The sequence below is a fragment of the Suillus paluster genome (assembly GCF_016628075.1).
Source record: "Suillus paluster strain FC165 chromosome Unknown EDB91scaffold_33, whole genome shotgun sequence".
Taxonomy (NCBI): domain Eukaryota; kingdom Fungi; phylum Basidiomycota; class Agaricomycetes; order Boletales; family Suillaceae; genus Suillus; species Suillus paluster.
Window position 1 is genome coordinate 254,956 of NW_024537593.1, and position 26,930 is coordinate 281,885.

A 26,930-nucleotide genomic window follows, 5' to 3' on the forward strand; every position below is an offset into this window, starting at 1 on the left:
TCCTCGTTCTTGACAACAGCCGTCACAGGGTACCACTGCCAGTGATGCTAGCGATGCCAGCGAGTTTTTCAAGATCGCCGCTAGTTTAATGGTTGCATTACGTGCATTGTGGATAAGCACGCGCTTGACATTTCCATTTGAATCCGGTGCTGCCTGCACACCGTACTATCTTTTGCCATGGCACACCTGCATTGAGGCTGGCGTGCAGTGCACGCGTGCACTATCTGCACTGGAAACAAAATGGCTGGCTGTGGACTCACTGATACCCGAATTAATAGGCTGTACAGTGTACTGGAGCTGAGCGCTGATCTCCGTGTGAGAAGCATCCGCAGTGCTGACGTCCAGAAAACGACTAGCAGAAACATAACTGGTCGGGGTGATAAAAGCGATGTTCTGTTAAGCGCATGCTAAGTACTGGACTATAGCAATGAGCATGCTCCTACATGGTCAAGATCCTAAATATTACGTGGTTGTATTACTGATGGGTGATTGCATGGTATCTATTTTGTAAACAACACGCAAGTGCGTTGCAACTTGCAAGTGAGCTACGCGTCGAACAATTTTGCAGTGTCTCTGCATCCGGAAAAATTTGTATTGTAAGCTTGTTCGTCGAAGTAATCTGGGAGGGGGAACGAGGGGAACATTGTCACCGTTATTGCACAAGTCATTAACCAGACCTTAGATTAAGTACCCGATGATCCGACCCCTGCTGACTCCTGTTCTTCCTGATCTCTCTCTCTGAGTCTCTCAGTTCACTCTTTACTCCTATTTTCCTGCTCTCACTATCAGTGTAACCAGGGATCCAGAGTCTGGGTGCAATCGCATTTACAATTGATGGATTTCTGACAATTCTGCTACAGTCTCAAGTCTGTGATCTACATAATTATAAGCTGTCTACGGGTACGACGGAGATCTCAATGTTTCGCTATATAAATTAAGTGTATGAGCCTGAATAAATGTGTGTGGAAACTGGCAAGTTGGAGACAAGATAAAAACGGGGAGACGTGCGCAAGAATGTGGAATACAGTATGTATGCAATGCGAAAGCAGGGTCGGCGTACATTAATGGTGTGGATGGAGATAACATAAATATATACAATACTCAAGGCTTACTATCGACGATCCTCGCCTCTTTTTCTGGAGCCAGAAGCGCCTGAAAGCAGTTTCTGCTCCCACAAGCCACTTCCCTCTCCATCTGACCAATCCCCTGTTGCCGGCTGTCTTTCGAAGTCACCATCCCTGTATCCATATCGCTCCTGCAGTAATTTAAGTAGAGGGTTACGAAGGGCAGGGTCCATGCGGACGGCCTCTCCGGGATGGTAGCTACCGACGCCATGACGAGACAAGCTTTCCTCGAAAAGTGCCTCATCATATGAGCAACCACAGTTCAGATGGCCAGCAGGAGCCATACGCGGTGGGTATGCTCGACGCTCCCGACGCGAATCGTGCCAGGAGCATAACGCATTTCCAGCACGATTCAACGAACAGAAAAGCCGTATACGAGCATCCGTGCGAGCTTTCCAGGATGCCTGCACAGCCGGAGGAGTGGACATTCTGCCGAACACAGCAGGGGGGATTGTACCCATGGACGGCTCTGCGTGCCGGATTGGAGAGTCAGCGATGCTGCGGCCAGCTAATTCAGCTTCGAGCTCTCTGATGCGCTGGCGGCCTTTCTCATTGATTAGCTCAAGCTCTTTCACCCTCTTTCGAAGGAGTTTGTTTTCTTCTTCCATGGCATCCTGTGGAGAGCGGCGAGACTGATCGAATGACATTCGAGACCCTGGGCGACCCAGCATAAAGGCGGGAGAATTTTGAGAAGAACGTTCTTGTTGGAATGACATCTGACTTGGGTACGTATGCGCGAATGGCGGTGAACTTGGTGTGACGGACGGTTGGTTAGGGTGGGTTGCGGTATTAAGATCTGTGGTAGGAGTAGTATTGTAGGGGACAGTGGAATGAATGTGGGGTTGCATGTTTGGCGGAATATTGGACATATTGTGAGCACCAGGCACCCAAGATGTTTGTGTATTTGAATATGGAGATCTGGTTGCAGGATTCCATAGTTGCGGGGGGATATTTATGTCCCCGACGGCGCCAGATAGACTTGAAGTCGGAGTCATGCCGGAGCCAGACGCTTGTGGGCCTATATCCATACTTCCATGAGACTGTGAGAGTATGAAGTGTGTTCTGTGAACATGGTCGCAGTAAGGCAAGAAAGAGGCGACTCACTTGGACAAAAGTACTTGACAGTGCATAAGGCGGTGACTGCATGACATGTTGGTCATTGTCCACAGACCTCCGACCAGGGGCATCTGTTTGAGCATAAAGCATCCGACTAGGTGTTCCCCTCGAAGAAAAAGGATGGGACATGGTGGAGCGGCGATCAGACACTTCGCGAAGATCCGTTTTTGAGTAAGCCTGTCGAAGGCTTGAGGATTGAAAGGGCGTTGGTCTGAGGGGAGCACCTCGAGAGGAATGACGCCGACAGGCAACAGGGGAGGATGAAACAGTGCGATATTGAGTAGTTGAAAAGGAGGTTGAATGCGAATGCCAGATCAATGGCGTGTCTTCTATAGCCTCGCACTTGATATCCACGGGATGACCACCCTGGACGCCTTCGAGCCGATTAAATGTATGAAACATGCCTATGAGGCCCTGGCAGTGTTAATCACGCGACCTTTAGCGGGCGAGGCAAAGATTGGAAGAGGTGCCAGAGCCTCGGCGAGTTAAGCAACGAACAGAGCCTCCAGGACAATGAAATGGTTAATAACCTTGCTCTTGGGATGAGTGTCGCGACGGAATGTTAGTAGTTGCGAAGCTATGGGTGATACAATTGAACCACAAACTCACAGCATACATGTCTTGACGACTTCAAGCACAACATCTGCGACGGGCTGTACAGGAGCATTTGATCACACCTCCAAAGACTACTATTGCTAGGCTAATTATAAGTGCCCTGTCAAATATTTTGATGGCCAGCTATAAACGCCGGACTTCAGTTGGAGGTCACGGCATCATCGACGAATGAATTGAAGTGACACTGCCCGCCATAGGTTGGGAGTTTTGCATCATACCTGCGGATGGTAGCCAAGTTTGAGGTACAACTTATTTATATGCGTGGAAGTAAGTCGTCGTAGTTGGTCACCTGCAGTGGTGTGTTGTACAGAACTCTGTGTCCTGATCCTTGAAACCCAATCAACGCACATGGAATGCACGTACCTGATGCTGCGACGTATAACCCTAGTATGACCCTGTATGACGAATTTAACATTCGGGTCGTCGCCGTCATCTCCCGGACGACCAGACAACAAGTGCGAAGTCTCCCTGAATTGCCGTGACAAATCAACGATACGACGGTGATCATTGAATAGCATCAGATGTGGCAACCCCGAGCTGACACCGATCTTCGGACAGAAGAAAATCGTTAAATGGCACGCGCTCGTGGTCCAACAATCAACTGGTTTACACAACGACTAAAGGACATTGATTCAATAAACAGTATATGAATTAGTTGGATCTTGGAAAATGTAGGGTATTATTTTGGCCACCAATGCCATGAGAAACACCACAGGCTGAGCCGATGTTGCATACAGTAATTGCGACCTATGCGCTAGATGCTGTAACATATCATAGGCAATTGGTCAGAGTGTGATCTAGAGTGAACAGAAGCGACGATTGACAATAATACACACCAGAAGCTGAAACATGGGAAATGACCTGAAGTATCCATAGAAGCAAAAATAATAATGGGGCTGCTGGCAGTCAATTCAATTATAGCAACAGCTAAACTCATATGACACTGAATGCAAAAAATCGACTGATTCAGAGAACTGTAGTCCCGAGGACTACGCACTCAGGGACAGTTGCCAAAAGTAAATCGCAAGTTGTTGAGTGAGTCTTGGGTAAAACCTTGTATCAAACTCTGTGGAGTAGGTCTTGTGTGGTCTTGGAAGCTTGGAATCGGCTAATGACTTGATCCAACTTCGGTCTCAAAGTTGTATCGGCGTATGTCTCGCCAGTGTTTGCCCTTTGGAAGAAGGTCGCTGTATTAGACGGATTAAGTAGAAGTTCACGATACGTTGTCTGATAACGAACCTAGACTCGTGGGGCATTTCAATCTCACCTGTCTTGAGGTCAATCTTGAGAAGCTTCGTGATTTCCACGGCCGGACGGTCAGGGCATCTGAAAACGTAGCCACGTCAAATCATATCAACTCCCTGAGGTGTACTGTTCACACGAACATCCTAAAGATGCGAGGGAGAGGGAAGCATCGAGGACGAACTTCTCCACTAGGAAGTTCTTCTGGTTCACATGTATATTGCACTTGGAGACACGAGTCGCAGGTTATTCAAGGACGTATCTGCAGGACATTTATCATACCTATTTCCAACAGGTGACACTTCTTTCTCTCCATCACCTGGTCAGATTGTTCATGTAATGCCATGAACTCCGAAAGAACTGGATCTGTGAGAGAGAATATGAAGAACTCGTCAGATAGAGTGGGGACGTTCTTCAACTTCTCTCAAGAGTTCAAACAGCGAACTCCCACGCACCTTGTATGGAAGTTTCATTAGCGCACGTGGGTTTTTGAGATAAAAGGTCGCTGCGATCAGTTTCTTATCTAGTTTCACTCATTTTCCTTCCCCCATCATCTCCTCAGAAACACTCTAAAATGGTCTTCAAGGTAGCAGGTATGAAGGAAGATTTTGGTTCAGCTTTGTTGATCCGAACGAGCATGAATTCCTGTAGATGTCTCTCTCGCAGCGTTCGGTCGCAAGGAGATCGAGATCGCTGAGGTATATGTTTTCCCCTACTTTTCGCGATCGTTCATAAACTGATCTCGCGTCTTCTAGCATGAAATGCCAGGATTGATGTTCATGAGGCAAAAGGTAGATCGTGTGAGCTCGCAAACGGATCGCTTTTTGATGGCCTTCCTTTAGTACGGCGCTGCTAAGCCTCTTTCTGGCGCTCGGATTGCTGGATGTCTGCACATGTGAGTTTAAATAATGTTTCATTGTTGCGGAAGTCCTTATTCTCTGCAGGACTATTCAAACCGCCGTCTTGATTGAGACATTGACTGCTCTCGGCGCTGAAGTCACCTGGTCGTCTTGCGTACGTACCCATGGTTACGTGATCATCGTCAGGCAAACTCACTTCCATTGGTAGAACATCTTCTCGACCCAGGACCATGCTGCCGCTGCGTAAGTGTATCTTTCTTCATGTGATATCAATATCCTAACCTTGATTTTATAGTATTGCTGCAACCGGAGTTCCTGTCTTCGCTTGGAAGGGCGAGACTGAGGAGGAGTACCAATGGTGTATCGAACAGAGTGTTGCTGCTTTCCCTGGTGGCAAGGCGCTGAACATGATTCTCGATGACGGTGGTGATCTTACCAACCTTGTCCACGAGAAATACCCCCAATACCTCAAGGGTAAGGATACTTATGTCGATCCATGACACCGCTAACTTGGCCGGATAAAGACATCAAAGGTCTTTCTGAGGAGACTACTACGGGTGTCCACCACCTGTACAAGGCTTTCCGTGAAGGCAAATTGAAGGTTCCAGCCATCAACGTCAACGATTCCGTCACGAAGTCCAAGTTCGACAACTACTATGGATGCCGGGAATCCCTTGTTGATGGTATCAAGCGTGCCACTGACGTCATGCTCGCTGGTAAGGTCGCCGTCGTCGCTGGTTACGGTGATGTCGGTAAGGGAGTGAGTAGTATTCTTTTATTTTTGTCCTGCTCTCATTCAAGGTTACACGTTTTAGTGCGCCGAATCTCTGCGCTCGTACGGCGCCCGTGTTCTGGTGACGGAAATCGACCCCATCAATGCACTACAAGCTGCGATGGCCGGTTACGAGGTCACAACCATGGAGGATGCTGCTCCGCGCTCCAATGTCTTTGTCACTACTACTGGTAACCGTGATATCATAACTGGCAAGCACTTCCTAGTCATGCCTGAGGACGCAATTGTTTGCAAGTGCGTACAACATCTATTATCTCGGTGATTAGAATTAACTCTTTAATAGCATTGGCCACTTCGATGTTGAGATTGATGTTGCATGGTTGAAGGCGAACGCCAAGCAGGCTATCAATGTGAAGCCTCAAGTTGACCGCTTCACGATGGCTTCTGGTCGTCACATCATCCTCCTCGCTGAGGGTCGTCTTGTAAACTTGGGGTTAGTTGATTCAACATTCCATTTTCCTGTTCATAATTGACCTATGATGATTTTCCAGCTGTGCCACCGGCCACCCGTCCTTTGTCATGTCTTGCTCCTTCACGAACCAGGTGTTGGCCCAAATTGCTCTGTGGACCACCCCGGAGAAATTCCCCCTCGGCGTCCACATGCTTCCCAAGGAATTGGATGAGGAAGTCGCTCGTGCTCATCTTGCTCAGCTCAACGTCAAGTTGACTGAGCTCAGTTCCGAGCAATCTAGCTACCTCGACATCCCTGTCCAAGGCCCATACAAAGCTTCGCACTACAGGTAAGACCAATACAACTCTGTAGTCGTCCGTTGACAAACCACTTCAATAGGTATTAAGCGCATCGATTGCTGCATGATGGCCTCAACGTGCCCTCGCTAGATAAGAGGAGACGGGACCTTCAACGTCCTTGTTGGTTGGATGTTAATTATGGAAGAGTCTCAACGCTCTTTGTCGAGGTTGACGAAAGGCTGGGCCCTTGCGGGCTTGCAGGGCTATGGCGGGAGATTCACTGTACTTTCGACTTGGCTTCTTGTAGTGCACTGGAGTCGGGACAGGGCAAGCCATACGGGCCTCAACGTGCCCTATCTTACATAGTGTAGCGTATCTATCCAATCGAGATGAGATGAGGATGTTGAATTTCAAAGGCAGACCTCGACTTGGCGATCATCGTCCTTGGCTCAGTCGTTAAGTCAGACGGCTATGTACCTGGTAGAGCCTGCTCGGGATGAATCAGGCCTAGATGTGGGCCAGCGTGTGAATAAATCAGTGTGAAGCGCAGACTCTAACTTCTTGCCATTTTAGGCCACTAACGCCTGCAATATCGGCTGACATAATGTACCTCCGCGCTACCCATTGAAATCGTTCATAGCGAGCAGTTAACGGCACCCATTGACCTTGTCTCTCAGTTCTCCGTCGTACCCGCATCATTTTGTGAACCTCCATACAACAGCAACGACATAGACGACCCTTTCGACTTGGCGACCACGACTGCGGTCACTGGTGCTTCGAATGTGTTGCAACATGCCCTGGCCCCCCAAGGCTCAACCCATCCCTCAAAGCTCATGTGAGAAGTTTAATATCATATCTAACACTTCAATATGACATCCTGCGTTCACGACATACTGTTACTGGTCTAGGGTAGTTTTATGTTCACTTGAAGTTTTTTGTGTCCACTGCTGTCTAGTGCTTCAATGGGTTACTCTACGCTTGGCACAACAGGTTGTTACCGGTCTAGGGTGGTTTTATTTTCACTCGATTTATTTGCTTGTCGAGCGCCTCCCTGTATCCGCGCTCGCAACAGAGTGTTACCGGGCCAGGGTGGTGATATTTTCACTTCCTCGGGAGATCTAGGCGGTCGACTTTCTTAAACACGGTCCTGCCTTGCCATCTCTGCACCAGAAATGACCATTGATACGAGCATTTGTAAATCTTCCTCCTCCTCTAGATCTATCGCTTCCTTGTCAATTGGTGATTGCCAGTCATTTCCAAACACCAGTCTATTCATTTTTTTAAGCTCGCCGTTACGACTCACAATAAATGACTTACCGTAAGCAAAATAATGCAGAGGGATTCGCGAACGCTGTTCAATGAACAATCGATTACTGATGCCGGCGTACTAAGTTCAACGCCATGTCCACATACTTATGACTCGGAGTCATTCAGTCACCCTCCGTGCGGTATCGGCCGCGCGTGTTGCCTTAGGTAAGTGTTTGATTCACAATGTTGAATCAGGATAGGCAGGGTTGAGGCAGGGCCACTATTGTTGCTCTTGTTTTGACCCCGGTCTCTGATGCAGTGATAACTCCTCATAGTAGGCGAGAACATCCTTGTCGATGCACTGGAACCGCACAGGGTCTTCGGACATGGGATGCATATGAAGCCGCCGCCGTCGGACTTCAGCTTCATTTAGGGCGTGATTGAGCAAATCGTTTCGCTACACTCTTCGCGGCCGGAGACGACGGCCGTCATAGGCGAAACTTTAACTAAGTATGCGAAGTGCTCAGTGAGCCGCGTGAGTGAAATCGTTCCAAATTCCAATCACCTAGATTTATATCCCTGCCAGAGTATTGATCAAAGAAGCAACACCTTGCGATGAATGGTGAACGTGCATCCGTAGTACATACCCTTCTCCAAAGGTGATAAGATGGAATTGAGATGGAATGTAAATTTTCCAACCGCAAATCACTCAGCTCACCAACAAATCAGTACCTTGGCCACGTGTGTCGGAAGGACTGCGCACGTTAATTATCGCAGATCATGGTCACTGCCCCTCAAAGACCTTTTGCTTGGCAGATGAGTTCCGGACTTTCTGGGTCATGGTAGATCTGCGCCTAAACACCACAGGGTGGATGCAATTTCATTTCGAAACCTGACGTAGACGTCCGTGTTCGTACCTCTGGTGCTCAGAAGTCTGCGTTCATTTGATGTGACGAGCGTCCAGTCCATCTAAAATCAATAGACCCAGCCACAATTACACCCAGATCGCACTTTGATGATCTTTTTTGCTGTCTGTTACTTGAGTCTCGGATCATGATAACATGCAACCTAGCAGACCCTAGGGCTGTCAGGGAAGATTCGCTGATCGGGGCAGAGCTAAGCTTTGCTTGAGACGCCGGTGAGTGCACTGCAGGAACTCATTGTTGACGTTGGGTCGTTGACACCTCGCTGATGTTTTCCCCTCTTTTGAGTCTCTGCTGTCTATGGCGTGGTGCACATTTTGCTTGTCATGTTGTCCATCTTACCAACGTTGTGTCAACTTTATATGTCCTGCTTACCCTCCGTGATCAAATACGCAACCTCCGCGAAATCTCCACGACATACCAGCCTTCACTGATCGCGATAAGCATTGACGATCTCCCGGCCCGGCATAATCCCGAACATTGCTCATAACTCACGCGCCTTCGGAACTGTGTGTTGAATGCATTTGATTTTGTCCTGTCTTTGGCACTTACCATGAGCCCGCGAACCAGCCTATTCTCCCCGTATAAACTGGCTATCTGGCCTCTGTTATTGGCCAGATCGCTTAATTACGCACTTTGGGGCTTATCCAAAGCTGTCGTTTGCATTGTCATATTGGCATATTTTTAATGTGAACGGCAGAGAAAAACCCCGTTCATTGTCTCACAGCATTAAGTGCAAGAGCTGATAAAGCTTAGGATTATTGGAGCGACTCTGGGAGATACGATGCCCGGGGTAAGTGATCGTCAAACATCCCTCTGAAACTTGAATGGGTTTCCCGCCATTCGTAGCAAGAAGACTATGAGATCGTGATCCTCATTACAAGCATGTGTTCAAGGATGTCACTTACTTTTGGGGATTTTCAGAAGCTATCTGCACAAGTGAGTGCAATACATAGGTGCGAGAGCTCTCATAATTTGCGCCAAGAGTTATGGCAAGGGGTAGTTCTTCATGCGAGAGCAGGCAGGCAATGATTGCACCCAGATGCCTTTTTGCCACGGGCCGTTTCTCTCTGGTAAAGATCTCCTCGTGCATAGTATATTTATCCCAATGTTTGTTCATATTAGAGAGACAATATGCTAGTAGTGACACTGATCACCACCACCAGCTGATGTTGAAATGCCCTCACTCTAGAAGACTGGGGAGTATTAAGATCGTGGTCGAACCGGCGTTTGCGGGAGAATTATGATCTGTTTGAGTACGGGGAGTGCCAGTTTGAATGGGCGTAACACGGATTGCAAGATAGAAAACATAGATGACCGTTACGGTCAGATGGTAATACGGTGGCTATCATGAGCTCGATGCAGGGAAAGAGTTTCATTGTTCAATGTCTGGATAAGAAGCATAGAAAATGATCATGATTGATGCGGATGATGCTATCCGATGCTTAGGCTCATGATCGATCGCGGTCGGTTGAATTCAGTCGAGTCGAGGCTCGGTAGTAGCCGTTGAACGGAAAGTACCGACATGGGTGTAGGGGCCATTGGTCAATTTATTATGTATAGGCGAGCGTGCTTGTATCCCTTCATCGCCTCCCCCTGCCTTCCATATCCTTGGTCTTCATTAACTTCGACCACCCGTTTGAGCCCTAATCTGTTATCCTTGCAAAAGGCCAAGCATATCCCGACCATTGACTTCTTCAGCTAGTCAATTAGTTAACTATTAATCATCGATTTCGTGCCAGGAACGTTGTGCGAACAGGCAGATGGTTTCTTCAGCGCCTGCACCATTGATCAACCCTTCAGTTTCTTACGCTGAACGTGTAAAACAGGCTCATTCTCCTCGCTCTCCGAACCTTGTTCGGAACTCTCTTGGAGACTGTTCAGCCGTCCCCGGCGCGTCTGGAGTATCTTCCTCTGCGTCACCACCATCGAATGCCACGCCCCAATTACCCAAACCGCTTAGTTCGGTGGAAGCGACGGGCAGATACCAGGCTGGCGCTTCCGATTTTCCAGAACTACCCACCGAGGTGTCTCCACAGAACGCTGTGAAGGATTATAATGGGTCAACGAACCATGTAGATCCAAATGTCCACAACGTGTCAAAGGCGGCGCCTGCTGTGAATGTATGGACAGAACGTTTGAAAGAACAGATGGCACTTGCACACGTACACCAACCTCAGAGACAGCCAAGGGCAATAGTCACATCTTCTGTCGGAGCGCCTTCAGTCCATCCCAGGCTAAGACCCATCGTCATGGGTACTTCCCCACATCCACTAGATGTTCCAAACACTACATCATCAGCTTCCACATCTCGTTCGAGTCCATCACAGGCAATTTCCCTCAATGGAGACGATGATGCCCATGATCCTTTTGTCGTGCGCATACCTTCACACCTTTCTCGACACTCGTCCTCCGTGTCTATCCATCTATTAAATGACAGTGATTCGTCTAGTTGGCTAGAGGTCGTAAAACCTCCATCTATTGACATTGGAGAAAATGGCGGTGTCGAGAAGTCCGGAAGGTCAGAAGGCCACCCAGTTGCATCAAATTCAGCTGACCTGTCCAGAAAGAGTACGTCATTTGCCTTGTCGATTACCCCCTGCCTTTCTTAAGCATCCTATTGTTACGCTTCTCTTCTTTACAATTCCTTTTTGGCTATGTTGAGACCATGCTGACGATTAGGTCATGGTGCTCGTCACATTTATGTTCGGCAGATAGCGTTGATTCTACCCGACATCAAAGTGATTCAAGGTCACCATCAGCTCAAATGTCTCGTCTAAACAACAGAAATGTATTCGAGATAAACTCTACGGGTTCGCACTCGGTACCCTACTCGCGAGTAGAAAGTCAAGCTGGGAGTTCGTCTTCGAGTCCTCAGCTACAAGTACGAGGAAAGAGACTACCGGATGATGATCCGAATGTAGTATATGACCTTCGTCCTGAGGTTCCAAAGATTCCCTATAATCCACCGCGTATGAATTCAAGGGTCTCAGAGAGGACTGCATACCACCATCATCATCACAGTTTTTCTCATCCTCCTACCGATATTGCATCACATTATTTCAGATCTCCGCCCATGCCACCCACTATTGACGCACCACTCCATCCTGCATGCCTGTCGCCGCTACCTCCGGCCATTCGACATCCGTACGTTCTGCCCAACCAGAGCTACCCAAGTCCTATTACAGGGCACGCCTCTCCTACATACGCGGGTTCGCGCCCTCCCTCTGGAGCTGGTACTCCGCCATACCCGGTATATCCTCCATACACAGCGAGATGCGGATACTGCCATTCGCAGATACCGTGGGATGGGTACGTTCCCCCAATCCACCCCCGCCCCGTTCCTGGCTATCCTTCCCCGTTCCTGCAGGATGAATATACTGTGCCCTCGCCGATGCATCTTCCATTCATCAATCCACCGTTTCCAGGCACAACTGAGCCATTACCGAACACTCGGCCCACGCAGGGTGTGCCACAGAGTGTGCGTCAGCCTGAGAGCTCGCAAGACTCACCTTCGCCTCCTGCTATGGTTCCACGACATATGGTGTTTGGGAGCATCGATCAGGCACCGAACGAAAAGAAGGCTCCTGGGAAGGAGTCCATCGACCGAGTAGTGGAACAGTTCTCTGGCTTTGCCATCGGCATTACGCCCGGCGAACCAGTGCCATCTCGTCAAAGCAATAGAAAACAATCGACTAAAAGTCTCTCAAGGCCCCCTGCGAGTCCCGTAGCGGAATCTACGGACAATGCGAACGCAACCGATGATGCGCCTCAGGAAGGGCAAAAGGTGGTTGATGAACGACCAAATACTGCTGCTGGGGAAGACGCTGCAGCCCCTAGTAAGAAGTGGGTGTTTGGAACGACATCGAAGTATCACAGTCTGAATGAGGGTGGTCCGTCGGAGGATTCACGGAGCGCGTCATCTGATCGTCCACCTCCCCCTGCCGAACCTGCGCAACCAGTTGCTACTCTACCTGGCCAGCATTCACCTGTCGCGACGTCCGCAACACAACTTTCCAGGAACGAGAAACTTGTCACCCCGCCAATCGATACGTCACAAGCCGGACCGTCAATCCTGAACTCTGAGGATGGTTCTGCTACGAGCGACGTCTGGGAGGTCAAGGACTATGGATATGGATTCGGCGACGTGAGCGGCACAGATAATGCCACTGACATTATTCGCCGCGCCAGGGAAGCTCGGGAGATGCAGCGACAGCTGGAGTGGCAGAAGGAGCGGGCGCAGATACAGCTGCAGAAGGAACGGGAGCAACAGCTCGAAGTACAGGAGGCCTTTACCTCGCACACGTGGCAGGAAGCACATGAAGAAACGGAGGCGTGGGACCAAGTTAGAGATTCTGGACGTGGGCGACCCCGTCGAGGCTCCTGGGCTAGCACCTATGTGCCACACGAGCGGGGCGGTTATGGGGGTCGACGAGCTCGAGGATTTGGTGGTCGCTATCAAGGCCGACATCCTGGCCGTGGAGGTTACCACCACCAACAACGATCTTCGATATCTCTCACGCCGCCTCCACAGTTTAATCCTTTACTGCCCCCCGGTGCCGAATATATGAATGGTTACGTTCCGCACATACCATCTTATACACCTCCCGACTACGAACTGTACCACCCCGTTCCAGTCACCATACCTGTGAACAGCGCACCTCCCATCCCTATGCCACAGTCGGCATTGCCATTCCCTCTGGATCCGACACGGTCGTGTCTTCTTGGCCAGTTGGAGTACTATCTAAGCCCTCAGAACATGGCACAGGACTTCTACCTCCGGCAGCGGGTGAGTTCAATTCGATGCGAATATCATGTTTCAGACAAGTACCGACATGTTACACAGATGGATGATCAGGGATGGATACCCATTTCACTGATAGCCTCCTTCAACAGGGTGAGGAAGCTTACCACAGAGGAGCTGCTCGTGCGCGACGTGCTCAACCTGTCCAGCTTGACTGAGGTCAAGGGCGAATATGTTCGGATGGCCACGGAGCAGTGGAAGCAGTTCGTCTTGCCCAATGCTCCGAGGAGCATCGTGTGTTATCCGGTCGAATCCGAGACAAAAGAGCCTCAAGCTGCTTATGCTCAAGTTCAGGATAGTGAGATAGAAGAAGAGGGTGATACATATGCGGAGGATGACGATGAAGAAGACATCGTCTTCGTCATTGGCGAAGAAGCGGAAGGCTCCTGGGCGCCAGCAGCATCGGAAAGCACTTAATCCCTGGAATTGCGTTCAGTGACTCTTTAAAACTCGTTCTCGAAGGAAGTTCATACCCTTACCCGCGCGCACATTTCAGTGCGTCCGCGGACAGGTGATCCTATTGATTTTACATATTCTTTATCACATCAGGATGGTCGGTCTGTATCCTCGTGTTTCTCCATCGCTAACATTTTTGCTTCATATGCATGCTTACACAGTAATGTTTTCTTCACGGCAGTATCATCCTCGCATATCATATCATCGTTCAATCGTCCTTTCACATCCTGGCTGGCTTTCATACACAGTTGTTCGTTTTCCTGCAGTTATCATCGTTCTGGTACACGAGCTATCCCGTCTATAAACTAAATGATTATTGGGCTCTGCATTGTCATAATTGCCTTTCTCTCCCTTTGACTAGATATCTCAACGGACGCTGTTCTGTTTGACATCTGTGCATGTGGTGCAAAGAGTAGTTGTCAACTTGTCGTACTCTAGATCCTGATCATGCTATTTATAACCTGATGAGGTCACGGGTGTGGAATTGTCGCTGCGGCTGCGCGCACCACACGCATATAAGCCTTAACTTGGCCTTACTCCACTGCAGACCCATCAACTCAACCTCTTGCTCGCTTACCACTATGGTCAAAGGTTCTGACGTCCTTCTAATCCTTGTTCGTACCTACAACGCTGTACATGCACAGGAACTGAATCACTGAACAGGTTGCTATCATTTTTCCACCAGCTGCTGCTGCTTTCATCACTGGCTGCAGCTGTGACTTGCTCATAAATATTTGTTTGACTATGTGAGCTTGTCATCAGTTCCGTGATCTTGACGCGGGCTGACCACCGGTATACTTAGCCTGGGATATATTCCCGGACATATTGTGCGTCGGTCACTATCGTGAAGAGCTGGACTCTGACTGATAGCTTCCTTATCACAGCACGCCTTTTGGCTCATCTACAAGAAGATGCAAGCCGAAGAAAGATATGGTCATGGAGGATTCCATTGTACGTACTTTGCCTGCCATTTTGTGCACTGCAGCTGAGACCTATGGTGTAACAGACATCGGCAACGGACATTACCAGCCTCTCAATCAAGGTTTTGGCGCTCCTGCAAACTATGGCACAGCAGGGCCTTAGGATGATATCTGCCACTCAGATGAACACGGTACTGTAGCACGCTACTCTTCCACTTGTAGAGCTTTACCACTAGGCTTTGTTTATTATTGCCCATACCTTATGAGCTTTGTTGCTATCATCATTCTTTCAAAGTCTTGAAGACTTATGGATTTATCTGGTGAACTGGTGAATGCCTCCAGCATTTCAATAATCTGAAGGGAAATTCTGTTAACGTGGGCCACCGATCGATAAGATATTGACTTACTTCCTCAGCCTTGATCTTCTCCTTGAGCACATTTGCAACGCGGGTGATATCTTTGATCATGATCTTCTGACGGTCCAGCTCAGTGTCAGGCACATCAGGAAAGAACCTCGCGAAGTCTTCTCGACATTCGGCCTTTTGTTTCGCGCTCAATTGACCAGCACCAAGTCTTGCGTCGGTGATCGCTGACTCGGATGAGTTTCGGGGTTTGTGCGATCTGGAAACAGCAGGTCCGTCATCTTGAGATTCCTCATCAGATGCTTCTGGTTCACTGGCGTCCTCATCGACGGACATGCGATATTCGTCACTGTCCGGGCCACCATCTTCCTCTTGGCCACTGAGTGCTGCCGTTTCGGAATGAACAGAAGCAGGCCTGCCATCATCACTCTCTTCCCCATCTTCTGCCTCTAGGAGAGCAGCACATACAGCTCGCCACTCCTTCCGGTTGACTTCACTCGATCCGTCCAAGCCTGCTCCCCAGCCTGACGCAGCATTTTGAAACACAGAAAGAACCTCTTCATCATCTGGAGGGAGGCCAAGACGTTGGAGCGCAGCTGGGACAGATGAAAGTGATATGGAGACTGGATCCGGAGATGGAGACGGAGTGCGGTCATCAAGTATAAAACCTCCTGCATCCTCTATCAAGAATCCTCCTGGTGATACGTCTTCCACAGGAGCGAATCTAGTGGGCTGAGCTGAGTCAAGCTTACGCTTCTTTCGAGGCAGATTTGATGGTCCTGACGCGCTTGCAGCAGCGCTATCGAATGCATTATCTATGCGCCGACGTAGACGAGTAGAGAGTGCAATGAAGCCAGTATCATCCATGTCCTCGCGATCTTGTGTTGAAGAAGCCATAAATAAATTTCTCACGTATGCTCGGGTCTGGAACTCCACACTTACTTATAATTAGGCTGGAAATAATTACCCCTGGTATCTGATTCCGGAACCGTCTAGTTACGTCTTGGCAAAATGTACTTATCCATCGATATCCCAGGGCCCATGCATGCGAACCGATTATCATAATATGGGATATAAACCCTTCATGCGGTCGTAAGTGAGAACACCTCCCTGACTCTGAACCACAATGTTCCAGCTGGGAGAACGCCTCGAGAAAGGCGATGTCGAGGTCGCGGAGAAATTCGACCCCCTCTCTTACTACGAACACGCTGCCGGTCGTTTGGTAGTCGATCCTCAGTATGTGATTCAATGACAGTCTCAGCCTTTGGCAGTGAATCCAGGACTAAGAACACACCTACTTTAGACAGGCAAAGGTCGAGTTTGGCGAGGCATTGGCCTCGACACTTAAATTGAGTCCCGACGGCTCTACGATTCTCTGGCCACAACCTGCCGACGATCCGAATGACCCACAGAATGTGAGAACATGGTTGTTAAGGATTGATATCTTACTGCGAGATGAGAGCTAACGTTTGAGGCAGTGGAGTGATCGGCGTAAAGCGCTGCACCTTCTGATTATCACGCTGGCAGCTAGCATACCTGACTTTGACTCAGGAATTGGTGCGTCTACGTCACACTGCTTATCATAGCGTCTGACAATATCGCTAGGAATTGCTTCGATCTTTGGATTGGCACAGACATATAATACAACAACAGGTGTCATCAACAACCTTACGTCTAAGTGCGCAGCCTTGCATTCAAATCAGTGAAGGGAACTATTGATAACAACCAACAGTTGGAGCATCTTCCTGCTAGGTTTGGCTGCTTTCAAGTGATAAAATCCCACAGACCGGCTGATTCTTCCTCCCACAAGGATGGGGTGGGATCTTTTGGGTAATGCTCATGCGACGATACGGTCGCCTTCCCGTGCTGTTTTGGACACAGGTACGCGTCTCTTTGAGATCATCTTGTGATGCTGGAATTACATAGATTGTAGGTTTTGGCGCTTGCCTTCCTTGTCGGAGCTACCTTTTCACCGGACCTGGCTACCTTCACAGGTAAGAATTTGTATGTGGGGAATATACTTGATGCCGATACTTTTCATTTGAAAGCAATGCGCTGTTTGACAGCATTTTTTGGGTGCGCACCTGATCCGAACTTCTCCATTAGCAACCATACTCACGATAACCAGGACTTGCCCTCAGGTTACGGTGCGTATCGCATGCCTTCGTCCATACTACCATCATCTAACTTTGCATCAAGGGCCTATATGTGGTCGCTGACATATTTCCATTTCATCTACAAGCTCGAAAATTGAATATTTGGACCTTTGGATTCATCATGCACGTTACTAATATGTTCATCAGCATTTAACGGCATTCATGACCTACTATAGATCACCATTCTTATCGCCATTCGCTTTTGGCTTCCTTGTGGCGCGTACGAGGCGAGTCTACCCTTCTCTTCGAGATAAACAGTCACTGATGCACGGACAGCTGGCGGTGGGCCTATGGGATTGGATCGCTCTACAGTGCCGTCGTCGTTCTTCTGATCGGTCTGTTCATGGAAGAAACGTGAGTTTATGCTCCACACTGCATTTTTGTAAAATGCGATGTCATGATTAGGATGTATGACCGCCATCTGGATCCTGACCCACAACGGGCATTGCCAGGGCTACAATATCGATTTGAGACCCTGATTGGAGTCACGGGGTATAAGATGGCCAAGTATCGATCAAGCTGGCCGGAGGTGGTATGGGCATGTTTGAACGTTATCTGGAGACCGCAGTTTATCTTGGTTGCGTTTTTTGAGGTGAGCGCAAAATCAGCCCTGCCAACATACCATTCCCACTCATGTACATTCAAGGCCTTAGTTTTCGGATTCTCAGTTGGGATCAACGTGTGTTGCTTTGTTGCTTAAGCGTCCTTTGAGTGTTAAGGATGATAGGTGACGAATGTCGTTTTTCTGGGCTCCCCTCCTCCGGTCGGGTTTGGGTTCAGCGAATTTGCGGTTGCTGGCGCATACGCGACTCCGATTGTGAGTCTTACTGTTACCAGGGGATGCTCATGTGTTCATGTCATGCTAGTTAGCGGTGATTCTAGGAGAGTTGGGTGGGCGATTCCTGAACGACCGGATTATGAACCTCACCGTTCGGAAGAATAAGGGTATATTCGAGGCTGAGAGTCGGTTATGGTGGGTGTATAATATCGGTTATCACCAAGCAGCTACCGATAGGACATGCGTGCTGCAGGGCATGTTATGCAGCAATGCCACTGTACATCTGTGGCTTCTTGACATTGGGAGCCGGTATCCAGCATTTGAATATAGCTGCACTTATCTTAGGGTGGGGGATAGCAGAAGTGGCGGTCATGGTGAATACAGTCGCAGTCTGTGAGTCGCACTATCAAATGCCGATACTAGTCAAGTTGCTGACTCATTTCATTAGATGCGTATTGCAACGATTGCTTCCCGCGGCATCAGGGAGAAATTAGTGCACTGATCAACCTGGCGCGCACGCTCGGTGGTAGGCACCATCATCGTTGCATTGTTTCCCATCTACTTTTTGACCCGCGTCATGACTATTTACAGGCTTCAGCGTAGCATACTTTCAAGTCCCATGGGCGACAAAATCAGGTGGAATCGAGACATTTGGTGTTGAAGCAGCGTATGTACACACCAGACTGACTCACAACAGATTTTAACCCCATGGCAGGATTGTGATAGGATTATTTTTACTTGCCGTGCCAACGGTGCAATTGAGAGGGAGATATTTCCGGGTGCGTCACATTATTATGATTTGATGTCACCGCTCAACTTCCTGCAAAATTGTAGGAGCACTTCGCCTTATAATGCAATCTCGCTATCTCACCACTTGGGGAGGAGAGACTGTATTCTACCGACGACATACCTGCGATGCAGTCATTTACACCAGCTGTATTACCTTTGCTACTTACCATTGAGAGTATTAGAAGCCCTAGAAACAATTGCGTGGAATCCCTACTTGATCCCACCAGACATAACAAACCTTGGGGGACATGATGCAATTCTCCAGAATAAAGAGCATATCCACCTCACGACACAACACCCAGAAGAGCGGACATAAGATTGCCAGGCAATAACAACTTTAGACAAATCATTGCGAGGTCGTTAAGTAGTCTACTCTCAAAAAACCGTCCGCTATGTTAGATCATGAAGTGGATAACACCAAGAGTCCGTATGAAAATGTACGATCACTATTCGGAACAAAGAATAGTATTTACACTGCAAACGCAACGACACACAAGACACAAGCGATGAGCATGCTGTATTGTATGCTTGCGCCCACAGTTGCTCCAGATGTGGTGCTGCTTGGACTGGTCGCACTTTGTGAGCCAGAGGCACTAGTACTGCCATTGGACCCGCTAGTACTTGAAGAGGATGGCGGGGCAGCTGCTGCGAGGTTGCTCACAGAGGCCCATGTCGCAGCGGGGTTCGTGCTCGTGTTACCCTCAAGGTAAGGGAGGTAAGACACGGCACCATTGCTCGAGAGCTGCACGAGGGCTGTGATGCCAGCAAAGTATGTCGCTTTGGTGTCTTTGGTAGTGGGCGCTGCCAGAGCCTGGGTGGTGTTCGTCTGAAGATTCGTTAGTGAGGGTAAGTCGAGTTAAATAAAGATGAAGGACTGTACCTCAACATTGATTATGTACGTTGCGGAGAAATCTTCAGGAATAAAGGCAAACTCTTGCTGAACCTACCAACTACACGTGAATGTTTCTCAAGAAGGGAAGTGCAGGACTCACTGTGTTATCTGCCTGGAAGAATGAGGTGGCATACCCATAAGTGGCAGGGAATGCGCTCCCATTCGGGAGTGGGTAAGCCTGGGCTTGCGGTTGGAAGTAGGAGTCTGGTCTTACTATTAGTGTCTCTTCACTTGGTGATACATGGTTATAGAACGTACAATGAATGACGAAGATGTCTGCACTCCCAGCAGCGACACTGGGGACGTCGAGAAAGTGAATGTGATTTTGCGCAAGAGCCATGACTGGTATGTAGTTCGAGGGGTAAGGTGCTTGTTCATCGTTAATCCAATTCAAAGGGGTGCTATTGGCTGCTTTGAGTAAGCCCATGTCTAGGGAGAAGAGGTTTCCATGTGACAAGGCATCTGCAGTGGCATGTCAATAAAATTAAAAAAAGGTGGGTGAACATGACGGCAACTTACAGAAGACGTTCGTGTCATGGTCTAGAATAGCACCGAAAGATGTGTAGTCGAAAGAACCAGCATTGACTGTCTGCATGGACCATGATTTTGCGGTCGCGTCGTAGATATAAAGAGAGGAAGGATTCTTGGAGTCGGCGTTGATCGCATAGATGGCGTTGGCATACTGTCAACGAGAAATTAGCCCGCTATTGAAAACTGCAATGGTGTATGCTTGCCTGTGAGAGGTAGCACGTAGTGTTAGCAGCATCGAATGGCCTATGAAAGAAAATGTAAGCGCAATACATGGGTGAAGAAGAGGACTGACGGTCGGTTAGAGGTTGTAATGTCTGTGGCCGCAGTGCCTACATCGATAAAATGTTAAGTATTTAGGTCTGGTAACAACAGGAAACTGACTGCTGGACCAGGTGTCTTGGGTACCCGCGTTCCAGTCTTTGCCGTCGAGGCCGAAAGCAAGAAGGTTCCAGTTGGTGTCAAAAGCGACGCATGGAGATGCTCGGACTGTTGCCGAAGAGAAGAAAAAAAGAGAGACGAGGGTAGGTAGGAACATGATTATTACGAGGAAAACTTGAAGCTGAGGAGAAGATCGAATTCAACAGTACTTACACATATGCACACTACATTAGGTAATGAATAATGCTAAATTTACTATTATTGTTCTCCCACAATGAAATACGAAATACACGAGTGTCTAGAATTACATAATCATGAAGTTAAACAACCCTTTCTGAAAATGTGAGGTCCTCTAGGTTTCTCGTGCCAATCACAAGGCAAAGCGTGCCTACCTGATACACAGATCTATTGTTGTAAGTCAAATAGATATGATTGCACCCACTCGGAAGTAGCTTCCCTTCAGCTGTGTCATAGCCGGGACAGCGATTACTGAGTTAATGCCCTCTGTAGCCATGGTAAGTAGTAGTTGTGAGAATTGGGAAGCGAATAATCAGGTATCGCCACTCGGTTACAGTACCATAACCCATGGCCAATTTAAAGAGCACTGGGCGATATTCAAATCAGACTCACTTCATTAGTCTCGCGGACTTGCGGAGGCGCATATTGTGAGGATCAGCCAGCGATAGCGAGAGCGTCGGAGGGCCCAGGGAAAATCGATCCCATGAAAGGTGAGGGCAAGGAACAAATTCTGAGAAATGCTCAAAAATATGGCTGTTGATTGGCTGTTGACTAATTCAATGACGAGATATTAGAACCAAGTATATAGTCACTAGAAACGGCAGATTCTACCGCCTGTGATGTTGACTGAACTTGAAGTTACGTCTAATTCTAGATCTGTTAGCATGGAAGCAGACACCTTGTTGTCTGGACGAGCATTACTTGGCGCGGGGTAGCTGACACCGAGTGTCCTTGACGTTGGCTTGACGCGGCACAGACGCAACATGTAGGAGGTTTGATGTGGTATAAGCTTGAACTTGAAGGTACTTGATCTGAGATTTGTCTGTCGAGTTTGCTTGTCGGCGATACTTCCTAATCTGGCCAGTTCCGTCGGACTACTCCGCATCCCAGAACGGATCTTTTAGTGAGTAAGTATAGTAGGCTTTCTCAGGTAGACTGGCACAAAATATTCCACCCTACTTCGTCTGCCCGCCTCACCCTGCTTCCTTACTGTGCTACTAAGAATCGGGGCTATCGTTAAACTATGTCATCAAAAGAGAGTTTCACGATGAGCAGCTTCTCGCTGAACCTGAATGAGGACTGGGACCGCTCAGAAAGTGATATTATCGTGCCTCAGACGCAAGTACCACGAAATTCTGTTATCTTTCCTGGGGAAGGTGCGCAGGACGACTGCAGCACACCTGGGGTAAACGGGAGTGGGAAAGGCAGGTCGTTAAGTGAGCTCATGCGGCTCCATGCCGAGAAGGGGACCGATGTGACCTTTAACATCGAGGAAGCGAGTCGCGTAGCAGATGTTCTCAAGCAGTGGGTGAGTCTTCTAGACTCATAGGACCGTCTCCCCCATCAGTCAATTAAGTGTGTGGAATACTCATCGAATGGTGTGGCACAGATAAATTCGGGAACTTCTCCATATGAGGGCGAGGATGACTTCTTCTCTCGTGCGAACGATGATTCGTCACTGGGCGCAAAACATTCATCGCAATCAGGAGACTTCAGTGGCCGACAGAGAGGGCAGAGCGAAAGCGTTATATCGCGCTAGTGACCGTCGAGAGAGCTCTCTTTCACTTTCGATTTTCGTCCGTCTTCCCTCCTTTGTTATTGCCTCTTAGATGACAGCTCACGACCTCTCATGACATTAATGACCTTCATGACCACGTACTCTACTCCAACTCTACTCTGCGAGCAATATCATTTCTACTACTTAGTATTCATTCTAGTCTATTGAGTACCGAGTATGTACGTGCATTTGGTTGGCTAAGTACACAGTTTGTGACGTAATCAATCACTGCATGTAGTCACGTGCGATGCGAACCGTGCAGATCAAGTTGGACCGTGAGGTCGAATGTGAGACTTAGACGAATGCTGAAGACTCCGAAAAAGAAGAGTGTGACGGTAAGTGTTTTGAGGTGTAATATGTACATGTTTGCTTATGAATGAATAGCCGTCACATGCACCGCGCAAGAATGGAACGAGGCAGACCAGCGTAAAGAGGGAGCCACCAGAGATTGACTTGAGTGCCATTAGACCCCCCAGCCCGACTGAGGACCCGCTTTTGTTGAGTGCAAGACGTGCACGGCGAACAATCAGGTCGAGAGTGACCCCTGTCTTCTCAAGCTCGCCACTGTATCCCACCAGCAGACATGCCAATGCTCGGGATACCCAGTCCCCCGCGTGGACAGACACCGATTCGGAAGGCGAGGGCGAGTATACGGGGCGTTTCAAGATGTTCCACGTGCCAACGAAGGCGGATCCACCGACGAGTGGGACAAGGGCACGCATGGAGGAGTGGGGGCGGCCAGTGAGCCCATTTCCGTATGAGGCACGACTGGACAGGAGCTTGCCTGATCCAGAGGATATGGAAGTTGCAGAGGATGAGGGCATGGAGGGAAATATTTTGGATGCATTGGATATCGAGAGCGTGTTCGAGGACGTTGTGGAGGTGCCACCTGTGTCGGACGATCTATCAAGCGATCCGCCAACCAATGATGTTCATATCGGCGCTGAAGAGAGTGAGGATTCAGACGTTGATGTTGAAAGCAATGTCGTACGAATCACAGGTAGTGACCCAAAGGCCGCAGCAAGAGCCGCAGCGATTTTGAAATTAGTAGGTATCCCTCCCGTCATTCCAGGAGCTAAAGTTTTTTGACCCACTCAGCACGATTACGACTGCGTACTGGCTTCTTCTAAGCGCGCTGTCCGCAAGCCTCGCACAACTTTCATTGGTGCAGGCATCGGGAAACGCCGCAGCACTATGCAGAGACAGCGAGCAATTCATAGGGGAGATGAGACGCCGTGGTGCGATGTCGAAGATATCATGCAGGACAGGACGTTCATTGAGCAACACACACCTATAAAAACCCCTCTTCAGGTCAGTCTCGCTCACACTGGGGAGCGAGCCTCCCATCCTTTGATTGCGACATTCCCCCAACCTCAGTACAACCCCAAGGCGGGAGAGTGGAGGCGTGAAGACTGGAAGCTTTTGGATAGATGTTTTTTTGAGGAGTGCCACGTCAACGGAGTGATTGTTGCGCCGGAGGAGGTCAACAGGGAGGCGGTAGCGATGCGATTCACATGTCTTGCTGGAGGTTATGATGTCGTGACGGAGCTGGGTCCTCCCTGGAGTTGGTTCGTACTTCCTTACAATTTCCGCTGCTTTGGGCGGTTGACGCGTACTCAGGGAGAACCTGTTAGCGAGAGTAGACGTCCTCATCAAAAAGCGGGCTGCGCGAGACGATCTCTCAACACTATCTTTTACAAGTTTCATGTCTCCGGATGTGTCCACGCCTGCGAATATCACCTCTACGCCGGTCTCGCACATACCGCGGTACCGCGACCTCTTCGACGAAGCCAGTGCTATTGACACAACGAATGTTCCCATATCTACACCATCTTGCGCAGCTAGGTCTCAACCGACCATTGTACCATCAAATCATCTAGCGGAAAAGACAGGTTTCTTTTCCATACTTCCAACATGGACATCGTTTCTCCCTCGCCGTGTACATATCAAACCTGACGACCACCCCATCAAAGACCGTCCTCCCTTACCGCCTCCTCCCACAGATATCCTAGACCGTCGCAAACCCGTTATGACGCCAGCGCGGAAACGTTCGGAGCAGCAGAAACCGCACAGGGATCTTGTGAATCTTCACCATACCACACCCCTGCAGAAGCGTGTGCAGCTGCGCAAAAACAAGCCAAAGCGCCTCATAGAGCTCCGTCACATATCACCGGAGCCTCTCCAACATTTATCCGCAGGTGATCGCCGGGCCAGACGGAGTAGCGGTGGTAGCGTCAAGGATTTGATCCAATGTTTTGAGGGGACGAAGGATCTTGAACTGGCCGGTGGAGGAGGGTCACGGTCTATACAGATTTCTGCAAATGCCGTGCAGAACAGGCTCGCTTGGAAACTATAGCTATGCATTTATACCGGAATGTTTTTAATGTACATTTCATGTTGATGACGACATAATGTGATGGCATAACCTTTACATCACCCTGGGATACTGCCAGGTAGTACACTCACGGAAATTCAGTGAATGGAATCACTGGATTCCCGTAGCGGATGCCTACTTGAATTTAGTGTGTCGCTCACTCAAATCTAGTGATTTCTATATCACTGAAAGGACCAACTTGACATACGTAAATTTCCGCGGAGTCTCCGTTGATTTTCAATTGAATATATTGCTAAACATACAGGAAGAACATCACTAGAAAAGATCGAGGCCATCACTGGAAAAGACTGACGCAGTCACTAGAATTGTCCAATTATAATGCAGCATTGAGCTAATACAGTACAGGCAAATGCAAAGAGACATCTAGTGCATAAACAGAGACGCGAAGCAGTACAACAGTTGCAATCAATAGAAGAACAGCGTGCATGAAGAATACCAATGGGAACAATCCTGAATGAGTTGGTGGCAATTTGAGCAGAGGCAGTTGAACAACTGGATATCGGCATCGAACATCAGTAAATTAAATTCTTCCACAGAAAGTACGAAATTTGTGTTTACATGATAGCAAGCCACAGACTTCACAGTTCCGCCACAATCACAGCAAATAGTGTGTGATGGTTGCCTTGATTGAGTGTTAGAGGAACCGATCACGACCTTCGTAGAGAAAGTCCAAACCAAAGGTTACGAGTCTTGGCTTAGATGTGACTATATCATCAGGAAATCAACCCGGAATTGATATGACCAGGTAGAGCTGACAAGTGTACGAAATTATGATACACCTAGATCTAAAATTACACATTATTATCTTTGCACAACATGTGTATGAAAGAATATATAGCTCTGCTAGGGGGATCTCATTTTGATACACATTTTACAAGTATGCAACATATGTATGAAAGAATATATAGCTATACTAGGGGCATCCCATCTTGATACACATCTTATAAGTATGTGACAAGTGTATGAAAAAATATATGACTATGCTAGGGACATGTCATTTTGATACACATCCTATAAGTAGAGATCAATGTGACAAGTGACCTTCTGTACACTGTAATTGGCTGGCTGAAAATAATCAAACTTACACCACCAAGCAGATTGATATCACCACTATCAAAGAACAAATATCTGGCTAACAAAAATAACTAGTATTAACAAGCTAATGAAAAGCTGCATATAGCCAAATGGCTCACACATCGTGTCCTCGTAGTTGCTCCCCTGATTCGTCCGATCCATAGTACTACCATTACTAATCAGCCAACCAGTCTTGGAGTCACGGAGGATACCAGCCTCGTGATCGATGAATGGTGCAGGGCGTTCGTCAAAAAAGATGATCAGTGGCAGTCAGCAAATGTTTGAGTCGGTGGACAACGCACCTGTTGTGACTCTTCTGAGCAACCCAATAACGAGTCAACGACATTTTTGGCGAAGGTTGAAAAGAACAAAAGAATCAAGTATAGTCACATTACTCTGTTGGTCAAAATAGTCGAGAATCAGAGAAAACAACATAACTGTGAGCAAAAAGGGGCGGTGATAATTGTTCAGATGAAGATTGTCATGGGCACAGGGGCACAGCCGCTTTGACCATAATCTCCAGCAATTGTCCAGTGGAGTACTACCAAGTACTACAGCCACGCATGTATAAGCAAATAATATGTATGTATGCAGGTAGGTATCAGGCACTGACTGCAAGTAAACCACTGGCATGCATGCAGAAGACAGCATGATAGACATACGAATGGATATATGAGATCAGCGTGGTGCCCGGTCAATGAGTCCAGGTATCATAAAAGCCGATTCTGGTCTAATGCTTCTAGTGCTGTGTTCGTCCTCATGTGAAGCATGTTCTGTAGTGGTAAGATAAAGGCAAAGATTGAGTTAGTCTTGCTTGTATAGCTCTAGGATAGTATTTCATACCTCTACACTATATTTAATCTAGAAACGAGACATTCGTCAGTAAAGTGTTAGTTGTGGTGATTGAGCACCTTATGGTGTGAGTTATTTGTGTTATGATGTTGCTTCCTCTATTGGACTCTCAATTAGCATGTGATGTGAATTCCTTA

At 48.3% G+C, this 26,930-nt stretch overlaps 11 protein-coding genes across 11 annotated transcripts; 6 read left to right on the plus strand and 5 right to left on the minus strand.

Annotated features, from left to right (window-relative positions):
• Positions 1-10: 10 nt before the first annotated feature.
• Positions 11-484, minus strand: EDB91DRAFT_1139189 (uncharacterized protein; the record flags this gene model as incomplete). The annotated part of the gene is made up of 1 exon (XM_041318916.1): positions 11-484. A coding segment is annotated over exon 1 (280 nt), but the record flags the coding sequence as incomplete, so codon positions are not given.
• A 627-nt stretch (positions 485-1,111) lies between these two features.
• EDB91DRAFT_1249450 (uncharacterized protein) lies at positions 1,112-2,369 on the minus strand (the record flags this gene model as incomplete). Its single annotated transcript, XM_041323087.1, has 2 exons — positions 1,112-2,164; positions 2,229-2,369. 2 exons carry the CDS (start codon positions 2,367-2,369, stop codon positions 1,112-1,114), a joined length of 1,194 nt encoding a protein of 397 aa, XP_041176255.1.
• A 1,234-nt stretch (positions 2,370-3,603) lies between these two features.
• On the minus strand, positions 3,604-4,542 carry EDB91DRAFT_466132 (uncharacterized protein). Its single transcript, XM_041327355.1, has 6 exons — positions 4,380-4,542; positions 4,241-4,322; positions 4,095-4,181; positions 3,853-4,042; positions 3,692-3,798; positions 3,604-3,616 (listed from the first exon to the last, which is right to left on the minus strand). Exons 1-4 carry the CDS (start codon positions 4,441-4,443, stop codon positions 3,964-3,966), a joined length of 312 nt encoding a protein of 103 aa, XP_041176256.1. The 5' UTR covers positions 4,444-4,542; the 3' UTR covers positions 3,604-3,616; positions 3,692-3,798; positions 3,853-3,963.
• An 87-nt stretch (positions 4,543-4,629) lies between these two features.
• EDB91DRAFT_1139197 (Adenosylhomocysteinase) lies at positions 4,630-6,990 on the plus strand. The gene is made up of 12 exons (XM_041318917.1): positions 4,630-4,690; positions 4,749-4,795; positions 4,853-4,888; positions 4,940-4,992; positions 5,042-5,111; positions 5,166-5,200; positions 5,253-5,431; positions 5,482-5,717; positions 5,773-5,984; positions 6,034-6,183; positions 6,242-6,490; positions 6,541-6,990. The coding sequence occupies exons 1-12, from the start codon at positions 4,672-4,674 to the stop codon at positions 6,545-6,547; spliced, it is 1,293 nt and encodes a 430-aa protein (XP_041176257.1). The 5' UTR covers positions 4,630-4,671; the 3' UTR covers positions 6,548-6,990.
• A 3,191-nt stretch (positions 6,991-10,181) lies between these two features.
• EDB91DRAFT_466400 (uncharacterized protein) lies at positions 10,182-14,084 on the plus strand. The gene is made up of 3 exons (XM_041327357.1): positions 10,182-11,182; positions 11,326-13,400; positions 13,458-14,084. The coding sequence occupies exons 1-3, from the start codon at positions 10,375-10,377 to the stop codon at positions 13,830-13,832; spliced, it is 3,258 nt and encodes a 1,085-aa protein (XP_041176258.1). The 5' UTR covers positions 10,182-10,374; the 3' UTR covers positions 13,833-14,084.
• Positions 14,085-14,372: 288 nt separating this feature from the next.
• Positions 14,373-15,106, plus strand: EDB91DRAFT_1347720 (uncharacterized protein). The gene is made up of 5 exons (XM_041325940.1): positions 14,373-14,485; positions 14,535-14,617; positions 14,674-14,698; positions 14,756-14,822; positions 14,878-15,106. Exons 1-5 carry the CDS (start codon positions 14,453-14,455, stop codon positions 14,952-14,954), a joined length of 285 nt encoding a protein of 94 aa, XP_041176259.1. The 5' UTR covers positions 14,373-14,452; the 3' UTR covers positions 14,955-15,106.
• On the minus strand, positions 15,038-16,179 carry EDB91DRAFT_1347721 (uncharacterized protein; the record flags this gene model as incomplete). The annotated part of the gene is made up of 2 exons (XM_041325941.1): positions 15,199-16,179; positions 15,038-15,145 (listed from the first exon to the last, which is right to left on the minus strand). Exons 1-2 carry the CDS (start codon positions 16,048-16,050, stop codon positions 15,038-15,040), a joined length of 960 nt encoding a protein of 319 aa, XP_041176260.1. The 5' UTR covers positions 16,051-16,179.
• On the plus strand, positions 16,180-19,171 carry EDB91DRAFT_1139217 (major facilitator superfamily domain-containing protein). Its single transcript, XM_041318918.1, has 21 exons — positions 16,180-16,389; positions 16,457-16,568; positions 16,632-16,710; positions 16,759-16,831; positions 16,886-16,905; positions 16,964-17,034; positions 17,087-17,147; positions 17,202-17,229; positions 17,282-17,300; positions 17,353-17,432; positions 17,486-17,536; positions 17,586-17,663; positions 17,715-17,901; positions 17,956-17,988; positions 18,037-18,126; positions 18,176-18,282; positions 18,341-18,480; positions 18,536-18,613; positions 18,679-18,754; positions 18,803-18,866; positions 18,922-19,171. Exons 1-21 carry the CDS (start codon positions 16,280-16,282, stop codon positions 18,937-18,939), a joined length of 1,575 nt encoding a protein of 524 aa, XP_041176261.1. The 5' UTR covers positions 16,180-16,279; the 3' UTR covers positions 18,940-19,171.
• EDB91DRAFT_1139249 (uncharacterized protein) lies at positions 19,172-20,898 on the minus strand. The gene is made up of 8 exons (XM_041318919.1): positions 20,681-20,898; positions 20,592-20,628; positions 20,503-20,542; positions 20,288-20,450; positions 20,027-20,230; positions 19,869-19,972; positions 19,757-19,819; positions 19,172-19,702 (listed from the first exon to the last, which is right to left on the minus strand). The coding sequence occupies exons 1-8, from the start codon at positions 20,832-20,834 to the stop codon at positions 19,346-19,348; spliced, it is 1,122 nt and encodes a 373-aa protein (XP_041176262.1). The 5' UTR covers positions 20,835-20,898; the 3' UTR covers positions 19,172-19,345.
• Positions 20,899-21,830: 932 nt separating this feature from the next.
• EDB91DRAFT_467033 (uncharacterized protein) lies at positions 21,831-22,741 on the plus strand. The gene is made up of 2 exons (XM_041327358.1): positions 21,831-22,223; positions 22,305-22,741. The coding sequence occupies exons 1-2, from the start codon at positions 21,939-21,941 to the stop codon at positions 22,452-22,454; spliced, it is 435 nt and encodes a 144-aa protein (XP_041176263.1). The 5' UTR covers positions 21,831-21,938; the 3' UTR covers positions 22,455-22,741.
• Position 22,742: 1 nt separating this feature from the next.
• EDB91DRAFT_467034 (uncharacterized protein) lies at positions 22,743-24,954 on the plus strand. The gene is made up of 4 exons (XM_041327359.1): positions 22,743-22,807; positions 22,857-23,519; positions 23,571-24,040; positions 24,093-24,954. Exons 1-4 carry the CDS (start codon positions 22,775-22,777, stop codon positions 24,826-24,828), a joined length of 1,902 nt encoding a protein of 633 aa, XP_041176264.1. The 5' UTR covers positions 22,743-22,774; the 3' UTR covers positions 24,829-24,954.
• Positions 24,955-26,930: the final 1,976 nt, after the last annotated feature.

Coding starts and splice junctions, on each gene's coding strand:
- EDB91DRAFT_466400 (XM_041327357.1), top strand. CDS start 10,375: ATGGTTTCTTCAGCGCCTGCACCATTGATCAACCCTTCAGTTTCTTAC. Junction 11,183..11,325: donor AGCTGACCTGTCCAGAAAGA/GTACGTCATTTG, acceptor TATGTTCGGCAG/ATAGCGTTGATTCTACCCGA. Junction 13,401..13,457: donor ACTTCTACCTCCGGCAGCGG/GTGAGTTCAATT, acceptor CATGTTACACAG/ATGGATGATCAGGGATGGAT.
- EDB91DRAFT_1139217 (XM_041318918.1), top strand. CDS start 16,280: ATGTTCCAGCTGGGAGAACGCCTCGAGAAAGGCGATGTCGAGGTCGCG. Junction 16,832..16,885: donor ATCAACAACCTTACGTCTAA/GTGCGCAGCCTT, acceptor AACAACCAACAG/TTGGAGCATCTTCCTGCTAG. Junction 17,902..17,955: donor TCTTGGTTGCGTTTTTTGAG/GTGAGCGCAAAA, acceptor TGTACATTCAAG/GCCTTAGTTTTCGGATTCTC.
- EDB91DRAFT_467034 (XM_041327359.1), top strand. CDS start 22,775: ATGCTGAAGACTCCGAAAAAGAAGAGTGTGACG. Junction 22,808..22,856: donor CGAAAAAGAAGAGTGTGACG/GTAAGTGTTTTG, acceptor ATGAATGAATAG/CCGTCACATGCACCGCGCAA. Junction 24,041..24,092: donor CTGGGTCCTCCCTGGAGTTG/GTTCGTACTTCC, acceptor ACGCGTACTCAG/GGAGAACCTGTTAGCGAGAG.
- EDB91DRAFT_1347720 (XM_041325940.1), top strand. CDS start 14,453: ATGGTCAAAGGTTCTGACGTCCTTCTAATCCTT. Junction 14,486..14,534: donor CTGACGTCCTTCTAATCCTT/GTTCGTACCTAC, acceptor ATCACTGAACAG/GTTGCTATCATTTTTCCACC. Junction 14,823..14,877: donor TGGTCATGGAGGATTCCATT/GTACGTACTTTG, acceptor ATGGTGTAACAG/ACATCGGCAACGGACATTAC.
- EDB91DRAFT_466132 (XM_041327355.1), bottom strand. CDS start 4,443: ATGGCATTACATGAACAATCTGACCAGGTGATGGAGAGAAAGAAGTGT. Junction 4,323..4,379: donor GTGTCACCTGTTGGAAATAG/GTATGATAAATG, acceptor CGTGTCTCCAAG/TGCAATATACATGTGAACCA. Junction 4,182..4,240: donor CTCCCTCGCATCTTTAGGAT/GTTCGTGTGAAC, acceptor CTACGTTTTCAG/ATGCCCTGACCGTCCGGCCG.
- EDB91DRAFT_467033 (XM_041327358.1), top strand. CDS start 21,939: ATGTCATCAAAAGAGAGTTTCACGATGAGCAGCTTCTCGCTGAACCTG. Junction 22,224..22,304: donor CAGATGTTCTCAAGCAGTGG/GTGAGTCTTCTA, acceptor GGTGTGGCACAG/ATAAATTCGGGAACTTCTCC.
- EDB91DRAFT_1139197 (XM_041318917.1), top strand. Junction 4,993..5,041: donor ATTGCTGGATGTCTGCACAT/GTGAGTTTAAAT, acceptor TATTCTCTGCAG/GACTATTCAAACCGCCGTCT. Junction 5,432..5,481: donor ATACCCCCAATACCTCAAGG/GTAAGGATACTT, acceptor GGCCGGATAAAG/ACATCAAAGGTCTTTCTGAG.
- EDB91DRAFT_1139249 (XM_041318919.1), bottom strand. CDS start 20,834: ATGTTCCTACCTACCCTCGTCTCTCTTTTTTTCTTCTCTTCGGCAACA. Junction 20,629..20,680: donor CCAAGACACCTGGTCCAGCA/GTCAGTTTCCTG, acceptor TTATCGATGTAG/GCACTGCGGCCACAGACATT. Junction 19,703..19,756: donor CGTACATAATCAATGTTGAG/GTACAGTCCTTC, acceptor ACGAATCTTCAG/ACGAACACCACCCAGGCTCT.